General features: G+C 42.4%; 1 protein-coding gene across 2 annotated transcripts; it reads left to right on the top strand.

The window, feature by feature from the left end:
* The first annotated feature begins 343 nt into the window (after positions 1 to 343).
* DNASE2B (deoxyribonuclease 2 beta) lies at positions 344 to 21,640 on the top strand. Of its 2 annotated transcripts, none has more exons than XM_028732952.2 (6): positions 344 to 514; positions 4,352 to 4,529; positions 9,524 to 9,605; positions 10,843 to 11,004; positions 18,117 to 18,317; positions 19,030 to 21,640. In XM_028732952.2, the coding sequence occupies exons 1-6, from the start codon at positions 405 to 407 to the stop codon at positions 19,389 to 19,391; spliced, it is 1,095 nt and encodes a 364-aa protein (XP_028588785.2). In that variant the 5' UTR covers positions 344 to 404; the 3' UTR covers positions 19,392 to 21,640. The 2 variants fall into 2 exon arrangements, with proteins under 2 accessions (XP_028588785.2, XP_077784655.1); XM_077928529.1 differs by having other exon boundaries at positions 399 to 527.
* The last annotated feature ends 1,972 nt before the right edge of the window (positions 21,641 to 23,612 follow it).

Raw genomic sequence — 23,612 nt, 5'->3', positions numbered from 1 at the left:
ACAAAAACTCAGGGATTGGAAAACAAGGATTAGAGTTTTGTGTGAAAAGGCTGAGAGCACTCATTTCTGGTAATGGGGGAAAAATCCTGGACTAAGCATGACCCTTCTTTAATTCTAAGTGTATATCTCTATATACAAACACTTGGTCCCATTGGGTGGATCTTAGAGATCTAGTTAAAAAACAAACGAAAAGGTAGATCGTTCTCACAAGCCTGCCATCTGCCCACTCATACTGTATACTATACAGCGAGTGACAGCGTGCCAGTTTTTGCTGTGGTAGTTTCACAGCTCTGGCGGCTGACTGTAAAACGAAACTGAATGGAATGGAAGGAGACCAGCGAGCTTCAGATAAGCTTAAATCGTCTTGCCAGCTTCCCCTTTTGCGATCTGCTGATGGAGCCAAGATGACTGTCAGAATTTTATGGAGCATATCTTTGCTGTTCTTTGGCACTGCCCTGCCCCTGTGGGCATCTCAAATTTCCTGCATAAATGATGACGGCAAGCCAGTGGACTGGTAGGTAAAACAGGTGGGTTTGAAGGAAGCTGAGGCAAGTCCATATATATATATATGGACCAACATGAAGCTCCAACACTCAACTCTAAGAGAAAATAATTTGCAAATTAATATCAGAGGCTGTTAAAGTTGCCTTTGAACTATACCTCCAGAAAATGAAATGTAAGCTACTGAAATCTGATTAGTTTTCTGCGCAATTTATGCACATCATCGCATTATGACTAATTGCAAAACAGCCATTGATTCACAGAGGGCTTGTTCCTTTTGATCAAGAGAGAAAATGATTATGCATTACAATTCCAAGCCTCAGGGAAACAAGAGCAGTAAGAATAGCACGTATGCCAAACTTGCATCTCATCGTGGAAGTGTTTCTCTTCCTTCTCCCTCCCTCTCTTATCCGGCAGTGCAGGGCTGACGAGGGAGGAGGCAGCAGGCAGCTATTTCATAATGTCTCCATTGCAATCTTGTTCTTCAGAAATACCTCTCGCATAACTATCTTGGGGAGTGAGCTGTCTCCTCGTATGACAGCCTTAGCACGGTGACACAATCTGGATCCCTGGAGCTCATCATCTGCTTTGTTAATCAAGGCTCATTTTGCAGCTAGGCATATCAGTATGTGAAAGCTGACAGATAGGAGAAACGAGTTGCTTGTTTTACACCTGTGGAGATGGGACTGTCAACTGTTGCAGAAAGTCTTTTGGCGGTGATTGCATGTGCTATTGAAATTCAGTCTCCAACGTTCATTTAAATCTGCTGACTCTAAGTCCACATTTGCAGAGCCTTTTTTAAAAAAAAAAAAAGACATCATGTTGTTACCCATACAGAGCCCAACTGTCAATGGGGTTCCCCCCCCCCCAATACAGTGGTACCTTGGTTCTCAAACTCCTTGGTACTCAAAGAACTTGGAACCCAAACACTGCAAACCCAGAAGTGTTTGCAAACTTTTTCAGAAGCCAAACTTGCTCCATTTTGAGTGTTATGCTTCTGATGTGAGTGCCACACTTCCGTTTTGAGTGTTACACGGAGGTCTGTCTGTTTTTGCTATTTATTTTGCGTTTTTGCTTTTGTGGCTCTTTTTGTTTTGTTTTTGTGATTGTGTAGAACCCAGTTCAGCTACTTATTGATTGATTGTGTGACTGCAGTACATTGTTTATTGCTTTCATTTTATGGATCAATGGTCTCGTTAGATAGTAAAATTCATGTTAAATGGCTGTTATAGGGGTTGTTTTTAAAAGTCTGGAACGGATTAATCCATTTTGCATTACTTTCTATGGGAAAGCCGCCTTGGCTTTGGAACGCTTTGGTTTTGGAACTGACTTCTGGAACAGATTAATTTTGAGAACCAAGGTACCACTGCACTAATTGAAATATGCAGGGGGTGGGAGTACCAGGACTGCTGCTGGGGCTGGAAGCCTTAACACTATGCTCCCTGCACCACCCCCGGCCTAATATTTAGTATTTTAGAGCTCACAATCTCATTGCTAGTCAGGCATTGTAGTTAGGTTCTCAGCTAAGCTCCATTGACTTTGTGTACATCTATGCAAAGTAGGAGGAAGAAACGGCCAAATTTTCTTTCAGTGTGACTTTCAAGTTTTGTAAAAACAAGAACAACCCACCACCACCACCTTGCAAAACAAAACGCAATTAAAAATCCTAAGCCAGCTGTTTTAAACTGACAGTATTTATGGCCTCCACATTTGTGTGGTTTGAAGTAACGAGGGGCAGAGCAGAAGTGAAACTGTTGCATGCAAAACTACCGCTCCTTGCAGAAAAGCAAAGGGTGCATTCATTTCTAATGACAACTCTTAGCAGAAAGGTGAAATAAGTTTCAGCAGGTGCATTTCATAACTGCACTAATTATTCATCTGCTTGCATCCTCATTTAAAGCACGAACTATTGTGATGGGGCATTGTTGTGATCTGGTACGGTAGATTAAAAAAAAAAAAAATGTTTCTCTGAGACCCATGAAAATTACAAGGTGAATTGACATGAGCTCATTTTTATATACTGTATAGGAAATGGGTTCTTTAAAAATCTCAGAAATATTTAATGCACAATGTGATCTTGGTGGTTTTTAGTTTGCGTTCAAAAACAGCCTTGCGAATAAGTATACTATATACTAGCCTACACAAACGTTTAACTCTCCTAACATGCCTAAATGCCCGTGGTATATAATTTTTTTTTAACAGCTACTGTAAAGAGTTTCTCTCTGGTCAACCTGGAGATGACACTTACTTGCCACAGAACAAACAAGCCGCTATATATAGGCCAGTTCTGGCCTAGAAAAGGTTTACTAGACTATTTGCTCATACGCATCTGCATTAGGTATTTCTGATGTAGCCTTTAAAAGAAGGTATCTCTGCTTTACAAAAGCAACCTGGTAGCTTGGATGAATTTCTCATTTTCCATAGGTGACCAGTCTAGTGAATATTATGAAGGAGCTGACAGAGCTTACTTGTACTCATAGGAGCCAACTCCTAGGGGCTGAGGTCTCTTCAGCCCCGCCCCCCAAAAATATTTAAGGGGACCAGGCTCCCACAAACTTGATGGGCATTGCCATTCAATTGGTGTGTGCCATGTCTTGTGATGGATTATGTGGGGTGGGGCTTACCTGCCCCACCCCAATATTTTATTAAAGTTTGCTTGTACAGTGGTAACTCAGATTACATACGCTTCAGGTTACATACGCTTCAGGTTACAGATTCCGCTAACCCAGAAATAGTGCTTCAGGTTAAGAACTTTGCTTCAGGATGAGAACAGAAATCAGGCTTCGGCGGCGCGGCAGCAGGAGGAGGCCCCATTAGCTAAAGTGGTGCTTCAGGTTAAGAACAGTTTCAGGTTAAGTACGGACCTCCGGAACGAATTAAGTACTTAACCTGAGGTACCACTGTACTTCATATTATATAGAAACAAAGACAACTTTTATTTAGGCAAGTATTAAGTTTGGAAAGATAGGGTGCTTGCTGCCAGCCCTCTCCACCGCCCCCCACTTCCCCCATACTTAGCTGGAGAGACAGCAGCACATGGTGGGGAGATGTTTAACAAAGACCACACCTTTTCAGCACCAAGTGTTCCCTGATTCTTCTAAGAATGTTCAGGTGTTTGGGTTGTATTCAGCTAATGCAATTTATTCATCATGGCTAAATTAGTCATGTTGGTTCATTTCAATGGGTCTACTTTGAGTAGAATTTGCATCGAATTCCACCCACAGGGCAATGTTATTCCCAGTGGATCCCAGGTCATTTAATTAAGCAGAGGGGCATTTGGAACTGCATTTCCCTTGCTTTCTGGTGGCAGCCGGCACTTCTGACCTTTCTTGGAGTAATTCAGGAGTGTCTGAGACTTCTGCCACAGTTAAAGCATCCCACACAAGCCCTCTGTGGTTCCTTCAAGGTCATAATTGGAATCAACTATATATAATAGCATGTAATGAAGGCACAACATAGCTATAATGGCCAGAGCACAATGCAATTTTAATGTAACAGCATGCAAACCAGGATGTCAAAATATAAGTCAAAACTTCCAGGGAAAATATAATTAATCGAAAAATAGGAAATATTGTAAGAACTGGCTGTACAACAGGCATTCAGACCATTAACTTGTCATCTGAATTTTAGCCATTCCCTTTCAAATGCAGTGATATACCTGAAGTTCAAGCGAGGTGTATCTGAAAAACTCATTTCAAGCTGGCGCGTTTACATAATTAGCTACTGACAATTTCCAAAGCTGACCATGTTTGCATCATTAGCTACAATTTGTTTTTAAGGTATAATTTTGATGCATAACAAACCTTTTCTTAAAGCACTCCCAATTTAACCCTACACATTTTTTCCCTAGGTATGTTCTTTACAAATTCCCTAAGCACATGAATCACGATGTGGCTGGAACTGGGCTGGAATACATGTTTATGGATTCTTTGGCTCCGATTTGGAAACCAAGCAAATATTTCGTCAACATGACAGAAAGTGCTCTGGGGCAAACGTTGCAGCAGCTCTACCAAACGTACAAGTCCGAGGCAAGTGATAACTACAAAAGCAAATGAAGCAGACAGAAAGGCCCTTAAAAAAAGTACTGAGGGAAATCTCAGTAAGAGTATTTAGGGCAGGGGTGTGGACCACAAGCAATATATTTACTATAACCATTCAACAACCAACGAGAACCGAGCAAATAAGTTACAAAACAGGAAACACGCATAAAAAATATCCATAATACATACTGCAACATTAAAATACACCAGTTAAAATTAACTTGAATCCTCATAATCCGCATAGATTCTAGATAAACAGCCAGTAACTTTATTAGCACTTCCTTTTATATGAATTATGTCAAAATCAAAATCCTGAAGAGTGAGACTCCACCTTAAAAGCTCTTGGTTAGAATTTTTTACTCTGTCGAACCAATATAACGGGGAATGATCTGTTTCGATCGTAAACCATTGACCCCAGAGGTAAGAGCATAATTTATCAAGGGCCCATACTACAGCCAAACACTCTTTCTCAACCGCAGCGTAATTGCGTTCTCTGGGCAATAACATCTTACTGGTAAATGCAACAGGACGTAGTTCACCTTCAACATCTTGTTGAAGCAGGATGGCACCAAGACCAGCTTCTGAAGCGTCAGTCTGAACTATGAAAGGCTTCTTGTGATCTGGTGCCATTAACAACTGAGACTGCAGCAAAGCTTGCTTTAAGGCATTAAAAGCATTTTGACAGATATCGTTCCATACAGTTGTCAGGTTGATATTTTTAACACAAATCAGCAAGTGGTATTGCAAAGTCAGGAATGAATCACCTATAAAACCCAATTAAGCCTAGGAAAGACAGCATTTGACGTTTGGCCTTAGGTACTGGCTAATCCTGAATACTTTGGGCTTTAGCCTCTAAAGTCTTAATATGACCTCTCCCCACGAGGTGTCCAAGATATTCCACCTCTCCTAGGGCAGATTGGCACTTCAGAACATTCGAAATTAGACCGGCATGTTGAATCTTGACCAAAACACTCTGTGCATGCTTCAAATGGTCACCCCAGAAGTCACTAAAGACTGCAATATCATCTAAATGTTGTTGTTGTTGTTTAGTCGTTTAGTCGTGTCCGACTCTTCATGACCCATAGGCACAAGCAAAGTTAGACATGCCATTGAGCAGAGAATTAATCAAGGCCCAGAAGCATTCCATAATCCAAAAGGCATATTAATGAACTCATATAAGCCCATATGTATAATAACTGCTGATTGGATAGGTGTATCATGGTCCATATTAATTTGCCAATATCCTTGCCGTAGTCTGTGGCACTATCAACTGTCTTCTCGGCTCACACTCTGGGGCGTATTTCTTTGGCAAGAACTGTCTATAAAGCAACTCTTTTCTCCCGCACTTCTCCATACTTCCAAAGTTGGGTCCTTACGCAGTTCTTTCTTAAAGTCATGATCATGAAGGGGTGAAGGGGAAGTTATGGTATTCTCACCAGACTTTGCCAAAGAAATTTCTGTTGACTCACAACCTTCATCAAACTGATTTGCATTTCCAGTGACAGGCTCCTCAACGGATTGGCTAGCCAGCCTTTCTAAACCTGTGGGTCCCCAGATGTTGTTGAACTACAACTCCCATCACCCCTAGCTAGCAAGGCCAGAGTTCAGAGATGATGGGAGTTGTAGTCCAACAACATCTGGCGACCCACAAGTTGAGAACCACTGGGCTAGACGATTCCTAGCCTGCTGAGCTAAATGCTGTCTAAAATGAGATCATTGTCTATAAGGCAAGGTGTAAACATACCATTTTCATGTACTAAAACTGGCAAGGACCCTTTAAAATCTTTGTATTCACAATCCACCTGGGCTAGACTGTTTTTTACTGCTTGGCCCCCATAGGGAGTTACAATCAACTCTTTACCTCTTTACCTGAAGGACCAGGTGCACAGCCTGGGAGTCATTTTGGACTCACAACTCTCCAGGGAGGCACAGATCAATTCTGTGTCCAGGGCAGCTGTCCACCAGCTCCATCTGGTACGCAGGCTGAGACCCTACCTGCCTGCAGACTGTCTCGCCAGAGTGGTGCATGCTCTAGTTATCTCCTGCTTGGACTACTGCAATGCACTCTACATGGGGCTACCTTTGAAGGTGACCTGGAAACTACAACTAATCCAGAATGGCCTCGGCCCAGTATACCTGAAGGAGCGTCTCCACCCCCATCGTTCAACCCGGACACTGAGATCCAGCACTGAGGGCCTTCTGGGGGTTCCCTCACTGCAAGAAGTGAAGTTACAGGGAACCAAGCAGAGGGCCTTCTCAGTAGTGGCACCCACCCTGTGGAACACCCTCCCATCAAATGTCAAGGAAATAAACAACTATCTGACTTTTAGAAGACATCTGAAGGCAGTCCTGTTTAGGGAAGTTTTTAATGACTGATGTTTTAATGTATTTTTAATCTTTTGTTAGAAGTCACCCAGAGTGGCTGGGGAATCCCAGCCAGATGGGTGGGGTATAAATAAATTATTATTATTATTATTATTATTATTATTATTATTATTATTATTATTATTATCCTTCTAAAATTTGGCCAGGTTGTAATAGCCTCTTGGATACTGAGGTAATATCAGCCCCTGTGTCCCATAACCCAACTAATAAGAGGTTATCAATTTTAATTTCCTCACTGAATTGCACCTGAGCCCATCTAGATTTACGTGGGTCAATTAATGTCATTCTCACAGTCTGTTGAACCCCATTCAATGCCTCTTCTGATGAACCATTTTCTGTTGAAGCACCTCTCCCCCAAAATGGAAATGTGACACACCCACACACGGTCAAAAGAGGATATATATTTGCTTAAGATGTTCACATGCTAATTTACAGGTTATAGGTGCTAATTTAGAAATGATTGTAAAATAGAAATAGAAACACAATATCTCACCGTAGTAGAGAAGAGTGTTCTTAAGTGACCTGTGTGCCTTCTCAGTTCACTCCATCCTTGATGTTCATTGCTGGACAACCAGATGGTCCTTCAGTAGATGATGACCAAACAGAGGGATGTCCTCTGAAAGTGGGGCATATGGCTACCCTAGACATAAGGGTGACTTGAGTGGCCATAGAAAAAACACACCACACAGGTGAGTCCTCATTAGGGATTGGCAAATTTGTCCATTTTAGTTTCTCATCTCAAAGCCTTCATTCATCATGTTTTTCTATCTTAAATTCGGTTCTCGGGATTTCTGCAGCAATTTGCACACGTAGAGGGAGAGGAATTAAACCCTCGTGAAAATTTGTCAATTTTTTTGGGTACAGATTTCTCCTAATAAACTTATTTTTGTATGCCGTTTTGACAAATATGCACATTTTTTGCAAGCAGTTCCCCCAAATATTTTTTTGTAGGTATGCATCTAATGAACATTCTCCCATGATACATATGCATTGTTTGGTTGGAGAACTACACTGGAAAAATGGTAGAAGTGCGAATTTTGAATAATAACCCTGTTTTGGTTTGTGCATTGGTTCGAGAAGTGCAAATTAGTTAGTGTTACATTAAAACACAAGCAAAACTGAATCCTGCCGCCCTTAGTCCTCATATTTTTTAGATTCTTTAGGAGACCTTTTGCTATGAAAGAGCACTGAGAAGGCTAGGTTTGTGGCTCTCCTCCCAGAAACCTATGTCTACAGGCATTTAGCTATACTATACCAGGTTTCTTTTTAATAATTAACAGGAAGGATTAGCGTCACAGCTAATTTCCACATTGTTTGGTCCCAAATGTGTGAGTGCTACTAAACCCTGAAACACACAGATGCACACACAAGTATCCATGTGTCAAAAAAAAAGCTTTTCCCCTGGAGTATTGGGTGTGAGACAGAGAATTTGCTCATCTTGGGGAGAATGCTGTCTGAAATGTTTAATGCAAGTATGCTTGTTTCTCTAGCCTGGTAACTTTCTCAAAGAGCCAAGTGCAAGCTCTCTTTTGATTATCATAGGCAAGGATTCTGCAAAATGTAAAGTCGGACAGACTACTAACTTGGTCTTTTGATGTGCACCTTGTTGAATGAGTTAATTTTCTTATCTGTTCTGATTTCAAGAACCGAATCGATGATTTATTTTTTTAAGTGACCAACAAGCTATTAAATTTGCATTCTCTTAGGAGCTGTTTTCCAAATAGTGTGTATATTTAAATACGTAGTTAATGATTGATTGTTCGTATTCATTACAAATAACATCTTTTACTAGGAGTTCTTAATTATATTGAAATAAGTAGGCATTAATATATATTTTAAAAAGTTGGCCAGACTGCCAAGATAGTATTAGCTTCTTGCCATCTTTCCAGCAGCTACATTTAAATACAATTAAGTTTTTTAAAACTAGTGCTATGCATCCACTTACTAGAAAATGCAATGCAAAAAGTTCACGCTGTACAAAGGGTAATTTTGTAGGAGGGTAATTTTAATAACATAGGCTATGGGCCAATGTGACTGCTCACTAGGGATATAAGAATTTCTGCTTCAATTTCTGTTTTCTTTGGTATTTCCCAGCATCCCTACTTTTTACAGCACTAGAGGTGATTTAAAGCTGTGAGCCTAGGACTTGCTGATCAGAAGGTTGGCGGTTCAAATCCCCGCGACAGGGTGAGCTCCCATTGCTCAGTCCCTGCTCCTGCCAACCTAGCAGTTCAAAAGCATGTCAAAGTGCAAGTAGATAAATAGGTACTGCTCCGGTGGGAAGGTAAACGGCGTTTCCGTGTGCTGCTCTGGTTTGCCAGAAGCGGCTTAGTCATGCTGGCCACATGGCCCGAAAGCTGTACGCTGGCTCCCTCGGCCAGTAAAGCGAGGTGAGCGCTGCAACCCCAGAGTCGGCCATGACTGGACCTAATGGTCAGGGGTCCCTTTACCTTTATCTAGATTATGCCTTTGGCTTCACACCAGTGGCAAAGGACCCTCTTGTGTCAATGATAAGGAGAGTGTTGCTTTTTAGAATCATGTTTCATTAAATAACATATTTAATAGACTGGTGTCTGTCTGTCTGTTTGTCTGTTTAGGAAAACAGCACTGCCTATGTGATATATAATGATGCACCACCTAACAAAATGAATTACAGCTGGACACATGGACATTCTAAAGGTATTATCAAGTGGCTTTTGGCCTGTTTCCACCTGCTACAGATGAGGATGGGTCCAGAAAACCACACAATGCCCTGCATAACCTTCCTTGCTATGTGAGGGAGTTGAAGTGGGAAAGCAGTGTAATGGGCATTCTGAATGGGAAAGCACTTTCAAGGATGAAAACCTTCATCTCTGCCAACAAAAAAACTATAAAAGGAAAGAAATGTATTCAACCTCCTGAACAAAATAGAAGGATATAAGCAAACGATTTGGTCATACTGAATGGATAGGTGATATATATCGCCCGAATATGAAATATGAATTCCTGGGCAGAGAGTGACTTCTGCACCCTCGTATCTGGGTGACCCCAGAGCAGAATTTGCCACCCATATGCCATTCTGGCGCTGAACTCTTTTGGGAAGCTGTTTGGTGGCAGCAGAAAGTTAAGTGTGTAGAATTTGGCAATCTGAACCTACACTGAGGAAATGGCTATTTCCCCACAGATTTAGTCTTGATGGCTCCACGTCTAATTGCTCTATATCTAGCAACCCACATTTCTCCACATTTAAAAGGTCATGCAAATCCTCCCCTTAAGGCACATGCTTGAAATACTTTCTGCAGTGAGGAAAGAAGATTTTTTTAAAACTATTCTAGAGAGGGATAATCAACTTCTGCAAAGTCATATGCTGGGATCTTGGCACCTGAAGGCCAAACTAGTCACAAAATGTGGAGAAATCCATGATTACAATGGCAAGTAGGCTGTTGCGGGTAGATTTTCAACTAATTAGTAGCTTCAACTATCAGGAGAGTGGCCCTTGGGAAGAAGGTGTTTAATGCATTCCTCTTTGAAGTTTTCTTGCTATTAGCTTTGGCCAGAAGTACAGGAGGAAAGGGTTAAGCGCCCCTTTCCCCATTGGCCACTTCTCCAGTTAGAGAACTTTCACATCATGTCTAGTTTGACCCCAGAACTTTCAGGATCCGCTGAGAAAATGAGTGACTTGCTGGTCGTGTACCTTTTTTCTAGGCAGACACTGTCACCGTTGACTGTGTGGAAGACATGTGTGAGACTGTGCTGGGTGAATAGAAGGATCCCGTGCTGGGAAAAGTGATCCCAAGCCACATTCCTGTGTATTAGTCAGACCATTAAATTATTTAACTGGGATAATGCAAATGGAGAGAGGCTTTTGACTTTTATGTTCATGAAAATTCCCACGATGACACAATTCCTTGCATTTTTCTTCCTTTATTATTGACAGGGTTTTTGCTCTTGGACCAGTCCCAAGGTTTCTGGGTTATACACAGTATTCCCGAATTCCCTCCATTTCCCGAGGACAGCTATGGATATCCACGCACGGGAAAGTACAATGGACAGATAGCAATCTGCATAACATTCCGATACGAGCAGTTTGCGGAAATAGGTAATGATAGCTTACTGTCTAGAAAGTGAGCGCAAACATGTCTAGATGAGTTTCTGGCTGCCAGTGTTTGTTACCTTAGATGTGCCTTATGTATGTATGGCTTGTTTTGAAGCTTACAGGTCGGTCATCTTAAATCGTAATTGGTAGCACTTCAAGTTTTGAATCAAGAATGTGAAACTTGCTAAGTGCCAAGGCTCATGTGCCGACACACATTGACCGCAGGCCTCAACGAATTTGGCATACCGTTTTCATGAATGTGGCAAATTATAATCGTTAGCTGGGCATGCTGACTTGGAAGTAAGTCCCATTATATCAAATGGGCCTTTGTTGTTTCTGCTTTCCTTCACTGTGCAGCGAAAGGGCTTGTCACGAGACAGGTGTTTACATTCCACAGTCTGTACTGTTGGAGTTTCTCACGGGAAAGGGAGACTGGATGTGACGTACACTGGTTTCCTGTTTTTCACTGTGTGATTCTCTCCAAGCTGTCGAGGAGAGAGGATGCATTATCTGCTCCGGCAGAGGCAAGATGTCTTTCTGTAATATAACTGCTTTGAACTGTAAATAAAGCAATATAGAGTATGTAGTACGTACTCCTCATCCTTCCGCTGGGCACGGAACTCTGCTTCACACCAACACGTGGTTATGGGCTCCAGAAGTCGAATCGGAGTGCCGGCAAAGGATCGGAATGCAGAGGGACAGATCGGATCGGAATCTGCTCTGCGCGTAAACATGATTGATGAGGTATGTGCTACTGCTCCGGGCGGCCTGCCAGCTTCTAGTTAATGGCTTTATGGCTGGACTTTGAACTTTTAAAGCCGTTTTGCCGGGAATACGCAAAAGGCTCCCAGGCTCAAGTTACTATGCTGGGGAAATCGAAAGTAACTTTTAAGTGCGCTTTTGGAATGAAGCAGCTGCAGCAGTGACGCAGCAAGATTTAAAGCAGCATATATAACGCTGAAGGCTAATGCCAGAGTCATGATGGCCCTTCAGGATGCTTGTGGGATTCCTAAGCTCAACAAGAAAAATTATGCGGACTGGGTTCTGTATGCAGAGGCAATTCTGCAGAAAGAGGGTTTGTTTGAGGTGATTACAGAAACCCCCCCCCCAGCTCCAGTTACAGATGCATGGAAAGCTAAGGATTCCAAAGCACGGGGAACTCTTACATTGATAGTATCCCCAGAAGAGCTCTGTCTATTGCGTGATAAGACCTCAGCCAGAGAAATTTGGGATTCTTTGAGAGAGGCTCACTTAAGGACAGAAGCTGGATCTACTATGTTTTACTTTAACAAGCTGCATAATATGGCTCTTGCTGAAGGTGGAGATGTGCGTTTACATCTGTTGGAGATGCAAAATCTGAGACATGAGCTGCAACAGAGAGGACTCAACTTTCCAGAGGCTGTGTATTCTTTCATGATACTACAATCTTTGGGTTCAGGTTGGGAGTCTGTTGCAACCCAGATTGCTGTGCAGCCAACCGCTCAGCTGACAGTGGACTTTGTTACTGCCGTGGTTTTAAATGAAGCAGATCGCCGGGGTGCTAGCTGCATGGGCAAGGGGGAGTCTTCACAGACGTCATCCCATAGTGCAGTGGAACCACCAGATGGCGCCAAAGCTTTGAAGGCAGTGAAATGCTACTCGTGTGGACGTCTAGGCCATATGAAGAGGGAATGTAGATATCCCAAGGCCAAGACAGAGCAGCGCAGCGAAAGCTCATCACGCGGAAAAGGCCGAGGCAAAGGCAAAGGTCCGGTGTCTAGGACAACGCAGCACAAGGCTATGGTTTCACGCTTCACTCCAAAGGTTGCAGAGGTCCGGAAGACGTCTAGATCTTTCTTCGTTGTTGATTCGGCGGCGACCCACCACATGTGCAACGATAAGAGACTGTTTGTGTCTTTTACACCGCAGGAAGGTGCGATTCACCAGGCGGATGACCACACTATTCCCAGTAAAGGCTACGGAACTGTTGTTCTTCACAGTTTGGACTTATCGATACAGAATGTCCTTTACGTGCCAGACGCCAAACATAATCTTCTCAGCGTTGGACAGCTAATTGAGCGGAACATTGACGTGTCCTTCAAGAACAAGAAGTGCATCATCACAAAGAAAAATGACTATGTGTTGCATGCTGAATATGTTGATCGTTTGTTTGTTTTGTATTATGATGATGTTGTGCAGGATGACACTTGTTGCATTGCAGGTTCTAACAAAAGTTTGCATGCAGAATGTATTCATGATTTTCATCGAAAATTTGGTCATTTGCATTTTGAGGCAGTATCTAAAATGCCTGCCTTGGTTGAAGGTATGACTATTAAACCCTGCAAGTACCACATGAAGTGCAAAGCATGCGCAGCAAACAAGGTGAAAATGGCTGCGAAAGGTAAGGTGTCTAGTAGGCAAGCTACGGAACCATACCAGATTGTTCATGCTGATTTGGTTGGACCACTATCGCCCTCTTTGGGTGGAAATAGGTACTTCATGGTTCTCATTGATGCATTTTCTAGATATATTTTTGTGTACAATCTCAAGCAGAAATCAGAGGCTTTTCCTAGGTTCAAGGAATTCTGTGCTTGGTTGGAAAATGTGCATGGTAAGAAGATAAAGACTCTTTTCAGTGATCGCGGGGGAGAATTCACTTCTCAGCAGTTTGAAGCTTTTCTGACTGAGAAAGGAATTCAACACGATTTGTCTAGTCCTCGCTCGCCATGGCAGAATGGACTTGCGGAACGGGCAAATCAGACATTGCTTCAAGGGTTAAAAACCTTGCTGCATGATGCCAATCTTCCAGAGAGTTATTGGGCCGAATCTCTCTCGTGTTTTGTTTACAGTTACAATCGCAGGTTATCTTCAGCGATTGGTTGTACCCCCTATGAGAAGATGTTTGGCAAGAAGCCATACATCAAACACATGAAAATATTTGGTTCTGACATGTGGGTTCATTCACCACAAAATTCCAAGTTAGACAAGCGTGGATTGCATGGTATCTTTCTAGGTTATCAGAAAGGGTCTTACAGAATAATGATGACTGACTCTAAGACAATTAAGCTCACGAGAAGTGTTGAGTACAATGCAAAGTGGGGGGAGAATGTGGGAATTTTCCAATGTTATCCTGATGATGGTGATGAGACTGAGGATAGTCAAAAGCAACCACAACAACCCACACCCACTGATGAAGGTTCTGAGTCTGAATCTGAAACTGAATCGGGTGATTCAGAGGATTTCAAGAGTGCGAAAGCCTCTATGCGACCCTCTGAAAGCTCTGATCAAGAATTGGAAGAACCATTGTTCACAATAGGTCGTTTTTCTCCTAAGAAGGAAGAGGAGAGTGTTGAAGACTTAAGGCTAATTCGTAGGTCACAGAGAGCCACAAAAGGCAGACCTCCAAAGAGATTTGCTGATGAGTTTGCTACGATAGCAGTAACAGCTGTTAAAAGCTCCAAGAAGGTATTTGAACCTTCAAGTTTCCAAGAAATCCAGGGTTTCGATTCAAAGGAAGCTGAGCCATGGTTAAATGCCATGAAGGCTGAGCTTGATTCCTTGGAAAGGAACAAAACATGGGAGCTAGTTCCAGTAGTTCCAGGAATGAAACTGCTTGGAAGCAAATGGGTCTTCAAAGCGAAGACTGATCAAAATGGCAAGATAGTCAGACACAAAGCCAGATTGGTAGCCAGAGGTTTTGCACAGGTACCAGGTGAAGACTATCACGAGACCTACTCACCCACAGTGAGGTATGAAAGCATTAGGCTTATGCTCAAGCTAGCTGCAGAGCAAAATCTACACATTAGTCACCATGATATTAATACAGCTTTTCTGTACGGATCTCTAGATGAATCACTTTATATGCTTCCACCTGATGGCGTACAGGTAAAACAGGGATTTGTTTGTGCTCTGAAGAAATCCCTTTATGGTCTCAAACAAAGTGCACGGTGTTGGCACACAAAACTCACTGAAGTATTGTTTTCTCTAGGTTTTCAGCAAGGGAAAGCTGATCCATGTGTATTTGTCAAAGAGGAGGGGCAAAAGAAACTGTACTGTTTGTTTTATGTTGATGATTTATTATTCTTTTGGAAAGATGTCGCAATGTACAATAACGCCCTAGCTCAACTGAAAGAGCACTTTGACATGAAAGATCTTGGTGAGGTAAACAACTACCTATCTCTGGAAATAGAGAGAGATCAAGATGGTAACATTCTAGTACACCAGTCACGGAAAATTGCTGATGTGTTAAGCAAACTAAACCTGATGGATGCTAACCCTGTAGACACACCGATGATAACAGGTTATCAGGTAGATGACACTGAAGAAGTATTTTCTGACACTACACTGTACAGAAGTGTGCTAGGCAAGCTAAACTTCATTGCCAGATGTTCAAGACCAGACATTGCTGTTAGCTGTAATTTGCTAAGCAGACAAGTCAACAATCCTAGTGTCAAGGATTGGAAAGCTCTGAAACGCATAGCGCGGTATTTGAAAGGCACTATGCATTACAGACTGAGATTTAACAATCAGAAGTCTGGTGGTCTTGAGATATTTGCAGATGCAAGTTTTGGAAGTGACACTGCAGACAGGAAAAGTACGTCTGGAGTTTGCTACATGTACAATCAAGGTCTGTTTGATTGGTCATGCAAGAAGCAAACAACAGTTAGCTTAAGTACTTGTGAAGCTGAACTGAATGCACTGTCTTATTCACTTAAGGATTGTGAATGGTTGTTACAATTGTGCAAAGATATGAAAATTCCTGTCAAATGTCCAATCCAGGTTTACCAGGACAACAAAGCATGTTTGGTTTTGCTGAAGTCTGAAGGTTGTAAGCAAAGCACGAAGCACTTGCAATTAAAGTTGCAGCATGCTAGGGAATGTATTCAGAAGGGACTCGTAACGGTGTCCTATATGCCAGGTAATGAAATTCCTGCTGATGTATTGTCCAAGATTGTATCAAGGGATCAACACTGTACCTATGTGCAGAAGTTGGGTTTGTACTGATATTGTACGAACACGCTGCCCAGTGATGTTCACAGAAAGGGGGAGGATGTTGGTTTCTGCTTTCCTTCACTGTGCAGCGAAAGGGCTTGTCACGAGACAGGTGTTTACATTCCACAGTCTGTACTGTTGGAGTTTCTCACGGGAAAGGGAGACTGGATGTGACGTACACTGGTTTCCTGTTTTTCACTGTGTGATTCTCTCCAAGCTGTCGAGGAGAGAGGATGCATTATCTGCTCCGGCAGAGGCAAGATGTCTTTCTGTAATATAACTGCTTTGAACTGTAAATAAAGCAATATAGAGTATGTAGTACGTACTCCTCATCCTTCCGCTGGGCACGGAACTCTGCTTCACACCAACAGCCTTGTCCCCTAGGAAGAGCTTTGGGAACGGCAGTCTTAATCTCAGCTCCAATGAAAAGAGTTACAAAATGGTTGTTCTAGGGCTGAAAAAAATTTACAAAGGCTTAACGCTAAGAGCAGTAAGTGCTATATGTCCAGAAACACAGATCTATTCAATGATTCATAGAATTGTACAGTTGGAAGGCACCCTGAGCATCTTCTAGTCCAATCCGCTGCAAAGCAAGAATATGCAGTTGTCCCATACGGAGATCAAACCTGCAACCTTGGCATTATCAGCACCACGTTCTAACCAACTGAGCTATCCAGGCATAAGAACAAAGGGACACCCGGATATAAGGATGTAAGTCGAAGCACGCATATTAAGTGTCCCAGAAATTGAATGTTTTGCAACTGAATGTGTTTAGAGTTCAGAGATAAGCCATTACCTTGATTTTTGAAGGACTAATGTGACTAATACACATCTGAACTGTAAGTGTGAGATTAAGGCTGCAGTCCTAAAAGTTCAAGTGTTGCCTTTTTTCTCAACTCAAAAACATATTCAGCTACAAAGAAACAGATTTCAGCAACGTAGCCACACTTAATATGTTTGCTCAGGATTACAACCTTTATCACAAACATTGAAATCATATGGGTTTCTGTTACATTGTTTTTGGTTTTAGGAACATAGACTTATTGCTCTTTGGGTTTTCAAACTAGCCTTGGCAACCATGAAAGCTGGAACCTTTTTCAAGTCCCAGAGCAGCCACTGCAACACCGTTTTCTTATTTCCAGTGTGCATGCATGTGTGCAATTACTTTAAAAGGTGACTTTTTGGGGGGGAAATGCCCTGCATAACCTTTCAGTGTTTTATATTTGCTGCTTCTCAATTCTGCATGGAATAAGCTGCATTTCTGCAAATCTAAGGTGTCTGTCTCAAACTATTAACAGTTTTCCACTCAGATTCCAAAGTATGGAGATGTTATATTATTATTGTTATCATACAGATACCTACTGAGAAGTGAATTAAATGAGACTTACTCCCAGGTCAGTGTGTATGGAATTGCAGCTCAAAAGTTTGGTCTACATCTTTTCCAAGTTTATTCTGAATGGACATGCCTATGATTGGGCAACATAATCACCTGATCCTGAGTGAAGCACAGACCAGAAGCAGGATCTATGGCTAAAGATGAGCCATATCTTCTCAAAGACTCCCAGGAGCATCAACTCCCAGGAGCATCAACTTTCACACAAGCACTAAGCAGGGGAACTTTCCTTGATGACATTTCTGCTAGGAGAGATATAAGACTATGCTAGCTGCATGGGTTGCATGATCACACGAATCCGCTGTGCACAGGAACAAGGAATCAGTGGGCTGAAACTAGTGTTCACCCATGGAATATGAAAGGCATAGGCTGTTGTTTCTTTAAGTCTGCAAAGGATACATGATTGATTATACCCTTCTCTCAATTTGCACTATGTTTTCGGTGCATTGAAGTGTATGGAGTGGAATAAAGTAATGACAAGGGAACAACAAGACAAATAACACAGTTTTTGGCAGAGGACGAACTGCAGCAGTGTGGAAACAGCGCTGCATGCAAAAGTGTAAAGCAGAAAACAATTCCTTCTAGAAACTCAGGAATCAGTTGGGTGTGTAATAGATCCTGCCTACCTCCTCTCACAAAAATTGCTTGTACCAATGCTGCTTACATACGTTCTTCAAAACTAGGACAGCATTTAGCACTTTTCACTGGTTTTTTCTTTTAAACATAGCTTTTGTTTTTCCATTTTCTTCAGATAAGCAATTGTTATTCTACAACCCAAATGTCTACAACTGTTCCATCCCAAAGCCCTTTCAAGCAGAGCTCCTCAACCTGCAAACAATGTGTGCAGGAGCACATCTGCCTTCAGTTCCTTCAAATCAAAGCCTTATCAAGCTTCTGTCAGCCCAGGGAGAAATTCTGTTCAACTTTGCTAAAACACGGTACGATCACGAAGGTAAGAATATCTATCATGAAGTTATCACTTTTGTGGAAACGGGGGAGGAGGGGGCTTTGAGGGGATTCGTGACAGGAAACCTGATGCATCAACTACTGGAGGTCTTAGACACACTTAGCAGTATAGCTCTATATTTGCATATCCTTAATAACAAAGGGATAGATAATAATTCACCTCCCATTGAGGGCAGAAAAATTGTGATAATGGCAGTGAGGCTGCAACCCAAACTCTGAACACTGAAACACCTTAACCAAAACTGAAGAGCTGGCAACTTAATCATTACAAACATCTAGGGATCCTTCAAAAAATATAATTCCCTCTAACAGGAAACTTCGGGGTCCCCTTGCGGACAAGACTGGAGCCACTGAGAATGAAACAGAATGAAACAAAATGAAATTGAAACCAAAGTGGGGTGGGGGTGACCTTTCTTCAAATTAGCCTAATGAGTACTGAGCATGCCCAGTTCTCACAGAAAGCCATAAGATACTGAATGTCAGCTGAATAAGAAAGAGACAGAGAAGCAGAGAGAGTTTATTTGCCACTTAAAAACTTCAAAGCCATGCTGGATCAGACCAGAGGCCTGCCTAGTCCAGCATTCTCGTCCCTCAGTGGCAAACTGAAATGAAGTATACAACCTTAGCCCTAATGGAGTCAATTTAAGAAGCAAAGCCAGTGATAATTTCTCACTTGCCCCCAATCCCTGATTTGCCAGATATCTACATCGCCTGGATGGCTCAGAAACTGCAAACAAACTTCCTGGTGGAATCCTGGCAGCGCAAGGGACACCGGCTGTTCTCCAATTGCTCCCTTCCTTACCATGTCTACAATGTAAACCTTGTTGGCACACCATGGAACTCCTCATTCCCATCCTATTACGACCATTCTAAGTGGTGCGTTTCTTCACGCCCTGAAGACAGATGGACATGTGTCCCTCAACAGGCTAAGAGAAGTGGTGGCTTCGTTTGTACCCAGAATCAGCATATTTACATGGCTTTCAGGGCATTGGTTCTCCATTATTATGATTGCCGTGAGTTTCAGGAATTTACAGGTGCAGCACAGACCTCTGGTCTCTAGGTCCTTCCTGAAAAGTGCAATTTTTCCTTCTTTCTTAAAAAAGAAATGTTTCTGGTCCTCATGGCTTTGGAGAAACAAAAAGAGGCTTGGGCATGATTTCAGGAAACAGGATGGTTCATTGGGCCTGTCCTGGAAGATCATATCTACCGGTACTTTCTTTTTTTACTCCTACATTCTCCAGTCTTTTCTAAGGACTTTGTATTCTGTAAAATACCCTAATATCAGAATTAGATATTATGTAACTGCAAGCAGGCCTGCATGATTTAGATAATTGGTTCTTAGTGCAAAATTGGAGGGATAATGTTAGTGAAGCATGTGGGCTTCTTTGGTATATAATTTGGGTTTGTTTTTAAGCTTGAAGGATACCCTGCTTGAAGTGACTAAAAATACAGGTTGGGTTTATGAACCTAGCATGCCTACCAGTTAAGTAAAAAAAAGGAGGACAGTGTTGTTTTAAGTGCAGTTTCAGAACTGGTTCTCACAAATACTCCTGAAAGAGAAAACCTGCTGAATAGGAAAGGGGGATAAAATTTGATTCAGTTTGCATTTAAAGGCCAAACTACCACATCCACACTTCCCGAAACAATACTTAAACTGAAACACAGCCATCTTTTGCAATTAGTAAGCGCCTGGATTTTGCAACACAGTTTCCCAGCCATATACTAGTGGGGGTGGGACGTACATGAATGCTTTATATTTGGCAAAATTACTTTGCAAAAATGTATGTATTCGGAGAAATCTACACTGAAGTGCTGATGAATTTTCAGGGTGTGTGTGTGTGTGTGTGTGTGTGTGTGTGTGTGTGTGTATATATATATATATATATATATATAAAATCTCAAACGGATGTGGAGATGTAGAAAACTGAATTTATATTGGAAAAATAAGAAACTGAGAGTGCTCAGAATTCACAGATTCTCCCACCCCTAAAGTGTATTTTAAAGGGGAATATGGCCTAGTCCCTATACTTAATAGTTCTTTTGTACCTGGGTCTTAGTACCCATCTTCTCAAGATGACTGAGGGGACCAAACGCAATGTCTTGAGGTAACATGCGTGACGTCACATGGAGCCAGGGGAGCGGGGCCAAACACCTTCTGAACACTGAGGAGGCCCAGACCCCTAAAAACCCAGGGGTGTGAAAGTGCCTCAGCCCCTAGGAGCTCGTGCATGATACCCCATATGATTTAGCAAAATGTTTTATCAATCAGGATGTTTAGATTGTCATCAATCAGAAGCAGGGCTTTTTCAGTGGTTTCCCCCACAAATGATGGAATTATATCCCCCTATAGGTCAAATTGGCACATTCTGGCCCTCTTCTGCTTGCTCTTCTGCTGTTTCCTCTTCTGCTTTCTCTTGTTGTGTAATGTTAGTTGTAGCTTTCGAAGTAATTGTTGTTTTGACTGATATTACAACTGCTTTGTTATGATTATTGCGAGACACTTTATGAGCCACTAGGGTTGAAAAGTGATTTTTAAAAATCCAAACCAATAACGAAGATTGTAAGCCTATCTATACCTACTTAGCTGGGAGTAAGACTCATTAGATGTCTGATCAGGCGTGTAAAGGATTGCACTGAAAGAATCAGCACTCAGAAGATCTAGGTCAACCAAGTCAACAGTTTGGGCCTCTGCTTCTAATATCGCAAATCACAAAGTATTAAGATGCCTGTAAATTTGGGTTAGCATATCCCCTGCACCTGTGTCATGGATAAACTTGGGTTCCAATAGTTGCGCTTTACAGTATGTGCATGAATTCATTTCCTCTTGACAATGTCTCTACTTGGCGGGGGCAGGGGTGATGTCAGGGTGGGAGAGCGGGAATTACAAGAAAGTTCCACTCAGCAAGTGCAAGGATTGAGCAAACGCTTCCTCTTTCACTTTCAGAAATATTAAAGAAAGAGCAGAAAAGCATATCAGGAAGTTTCTGAGCTGAAGATCTTCTTTGTATTGAGAGGTGGGATCTCAGGGCTTATAACCACATCCCTGCATAATGTCCATATCCCTATATAATGGGAAAGTATGGGTGGTTACCCTTGCTTCCCGATTAGTGATGAGGAAGATGATTCAATTCAGTTTGCATTGAGAGGCGATCCTGTCATTATCACACTTTCAGAAACTTTCTGAAATGCGAGAACTTAAACGCAGCCTGATCTTTGCACAGGAAGTTGGTTTTGGTAAACCACTCACAAGCTTTCTTATAATCAAGTGGCATGTATACGTTTTGTTAAATAAATTTTAAAAAAGATTGATCCTTTGGCATTTTGGTTGCATTTGTGTCTTATTGGTTTCAAACTTGTGAACTGCTAAGAGGACAAGGTTCAGTATGTGACGGTGATTGCTCTTTGCTTGGAGAAGCTGGTGGATGACTAGTTGCAACCATGATTAAGGTCCAAATTGGCTTCCGCAAAGAACAAAGCTTGGAGAGACAGGGTGAAAGGGATGAAAGATTTGTTCCTAGAGTCAAGCAGCACATACAAACAGCTAACTTGAAGATTCGGTCAAAAACTTGGATGGAAATAAGCTCTTTATATAGGTTACGTTGACTCAAGCTAAGGTCACCAGGTGGCAACCCAGAGAATATTTGCCCTATTGCAGAGAGTTTGGGGAGGGCAGACAAGAACATAGGGAGAAGAACAGCAGCCTCACCTTCTGTTTGATCTGCATCTTTAAAGGTGGCTTCACGTTTTCCAATTGCAATGTGGCAGCCCCCACCCCAACTGAATCAGAGCAATGAACAAAGTAGACCATTGCAATAAAATGAAGGCTAGTAATTAGTAAAGATCTGAAGGCAGCGCTCTTGTTTGTTGCCCAATATGTTTCAGAATAAAGGCATCCTTGCCATAACTGTAAGTGGCAGGGAAGGAGGAGTCTGGCAGAATTCCTGCTTCCTCATTCACGCCAGACTATTCTTGGCAAATTTTGAATAGGACGTGTAGCAAAAAGGCACAACTGAAGAGAACTTCTTGTCACTGCAAGTAGGCAGGTTATTTTGTCCACCCGTTTGGTTCCCTCTCCGGCAGTAGGCATTTAAGCAATGTCTTTCAGGAAAACAAAAAAGCAGCATCTGCACCCCTAATCCAACACACCAGCAGATGTTGGGCTTTTTGCTGTCTGTGATAGATCCTCCTCTACAAACCAAAGAACATCTGCTTAAGAGTCTAGTGCTGCCACACTGGGTTAAGTGTAGAATATTGCAAAGCAATGTCAACCATTCTCAGAATGACGACCACAAACAAGCATATGAAGCTAGATTTCCAAGGAAGAATTAATACCATATGCACAGCATGCACAGTTTAAGAAGTTGGATCTTCCTAACAGAGGGTCCATGTTGTGCTTGGCCCTGAAACTCTTCCCTAACTGGCTTGTGGGCGGGGCTTGCCCCGCTCCAAGCCGGTGGTGCCATAGTTATGCCAATGGCCTTTAGCCAATCAGTAGCGTGGCAAGGTTGGGGGTTGGGGGTATCTATTTGGCAGCTCGACGTAGGGACCTCCTTTTGCTTTGCGCTGCCGAACACCCACCCACCCGTTAATTAGGTTGTGTTTGGCCTTGCTTTGGACTTCGGTTGGTTGCCTGTTTTGGAATGGGGGCCAGGTAGGAATTTTCCCCAATGTGGCAGATTGGCTGTGGCCACTTGGTTTTTGCCTACCTCTTAGCAATCGTCACAACTTTGTAAGGTTTGGCAGTTAGGCATTGGTTTAGGGGAATGTGGGGAGGGGAGGTGCGGCCATCACCTGCCCCTCCAATGAATAGGGTATTCTGTTAAAGGAATCTGGGGGTCTGGATCCCGTCCGAAGCCCGGAGAGGGGCTAGGGCCATGCCAGGACCCCCGGGAACCCCAGGGGTGAGCACCAGTCAATATACACTGATGGAGATCCCCCTGCTGGATGTTTACCCTTCCAGGCTTCCTGCAGGGTGGGGCAGGAGTCAGATATAGTTTGATACCAATGCCTAAGCCAATGCCAGTCACATTTGTGTATTTTAATAAAGTTGTGGTCAAAATTTGCCCATTAACATTTAAACTAACTTCTGTCTCCACTGTGTCTTTATTTCCATTCGGGATGGGTTTTGGGGCTTGAAGCACAACTAAATTTCTGGTTAAGGTTGCGATTTTCAGGAAATGTTCCTGGCAGTAGATCCCCCTGGCATGAGGACTAGGCTGTTAGGAGCTATAAATGTCAATTGTGTGGTGTAACAAATTATTAGATTTACTTCTGGCATAAT

This window comes from Podarcis muralis, chromosome 5 (assembly GCF_964188315.1).
Source record: "Podarcis muralis chromosome 5, rPodMur119.hap1.1, whole genome shotgun sequence".
NCBI classification, from domain to species: Eukaryota; Metazoa; Chordata; class Lepidosauria; order Squamata; family Lacertidae; genus Podarcis; species Podarcis muralis.
Note: the sequence above shows the minus strand (reverse complement) of the source record. Positions and strands in the feature narration are given on the sequence as shown.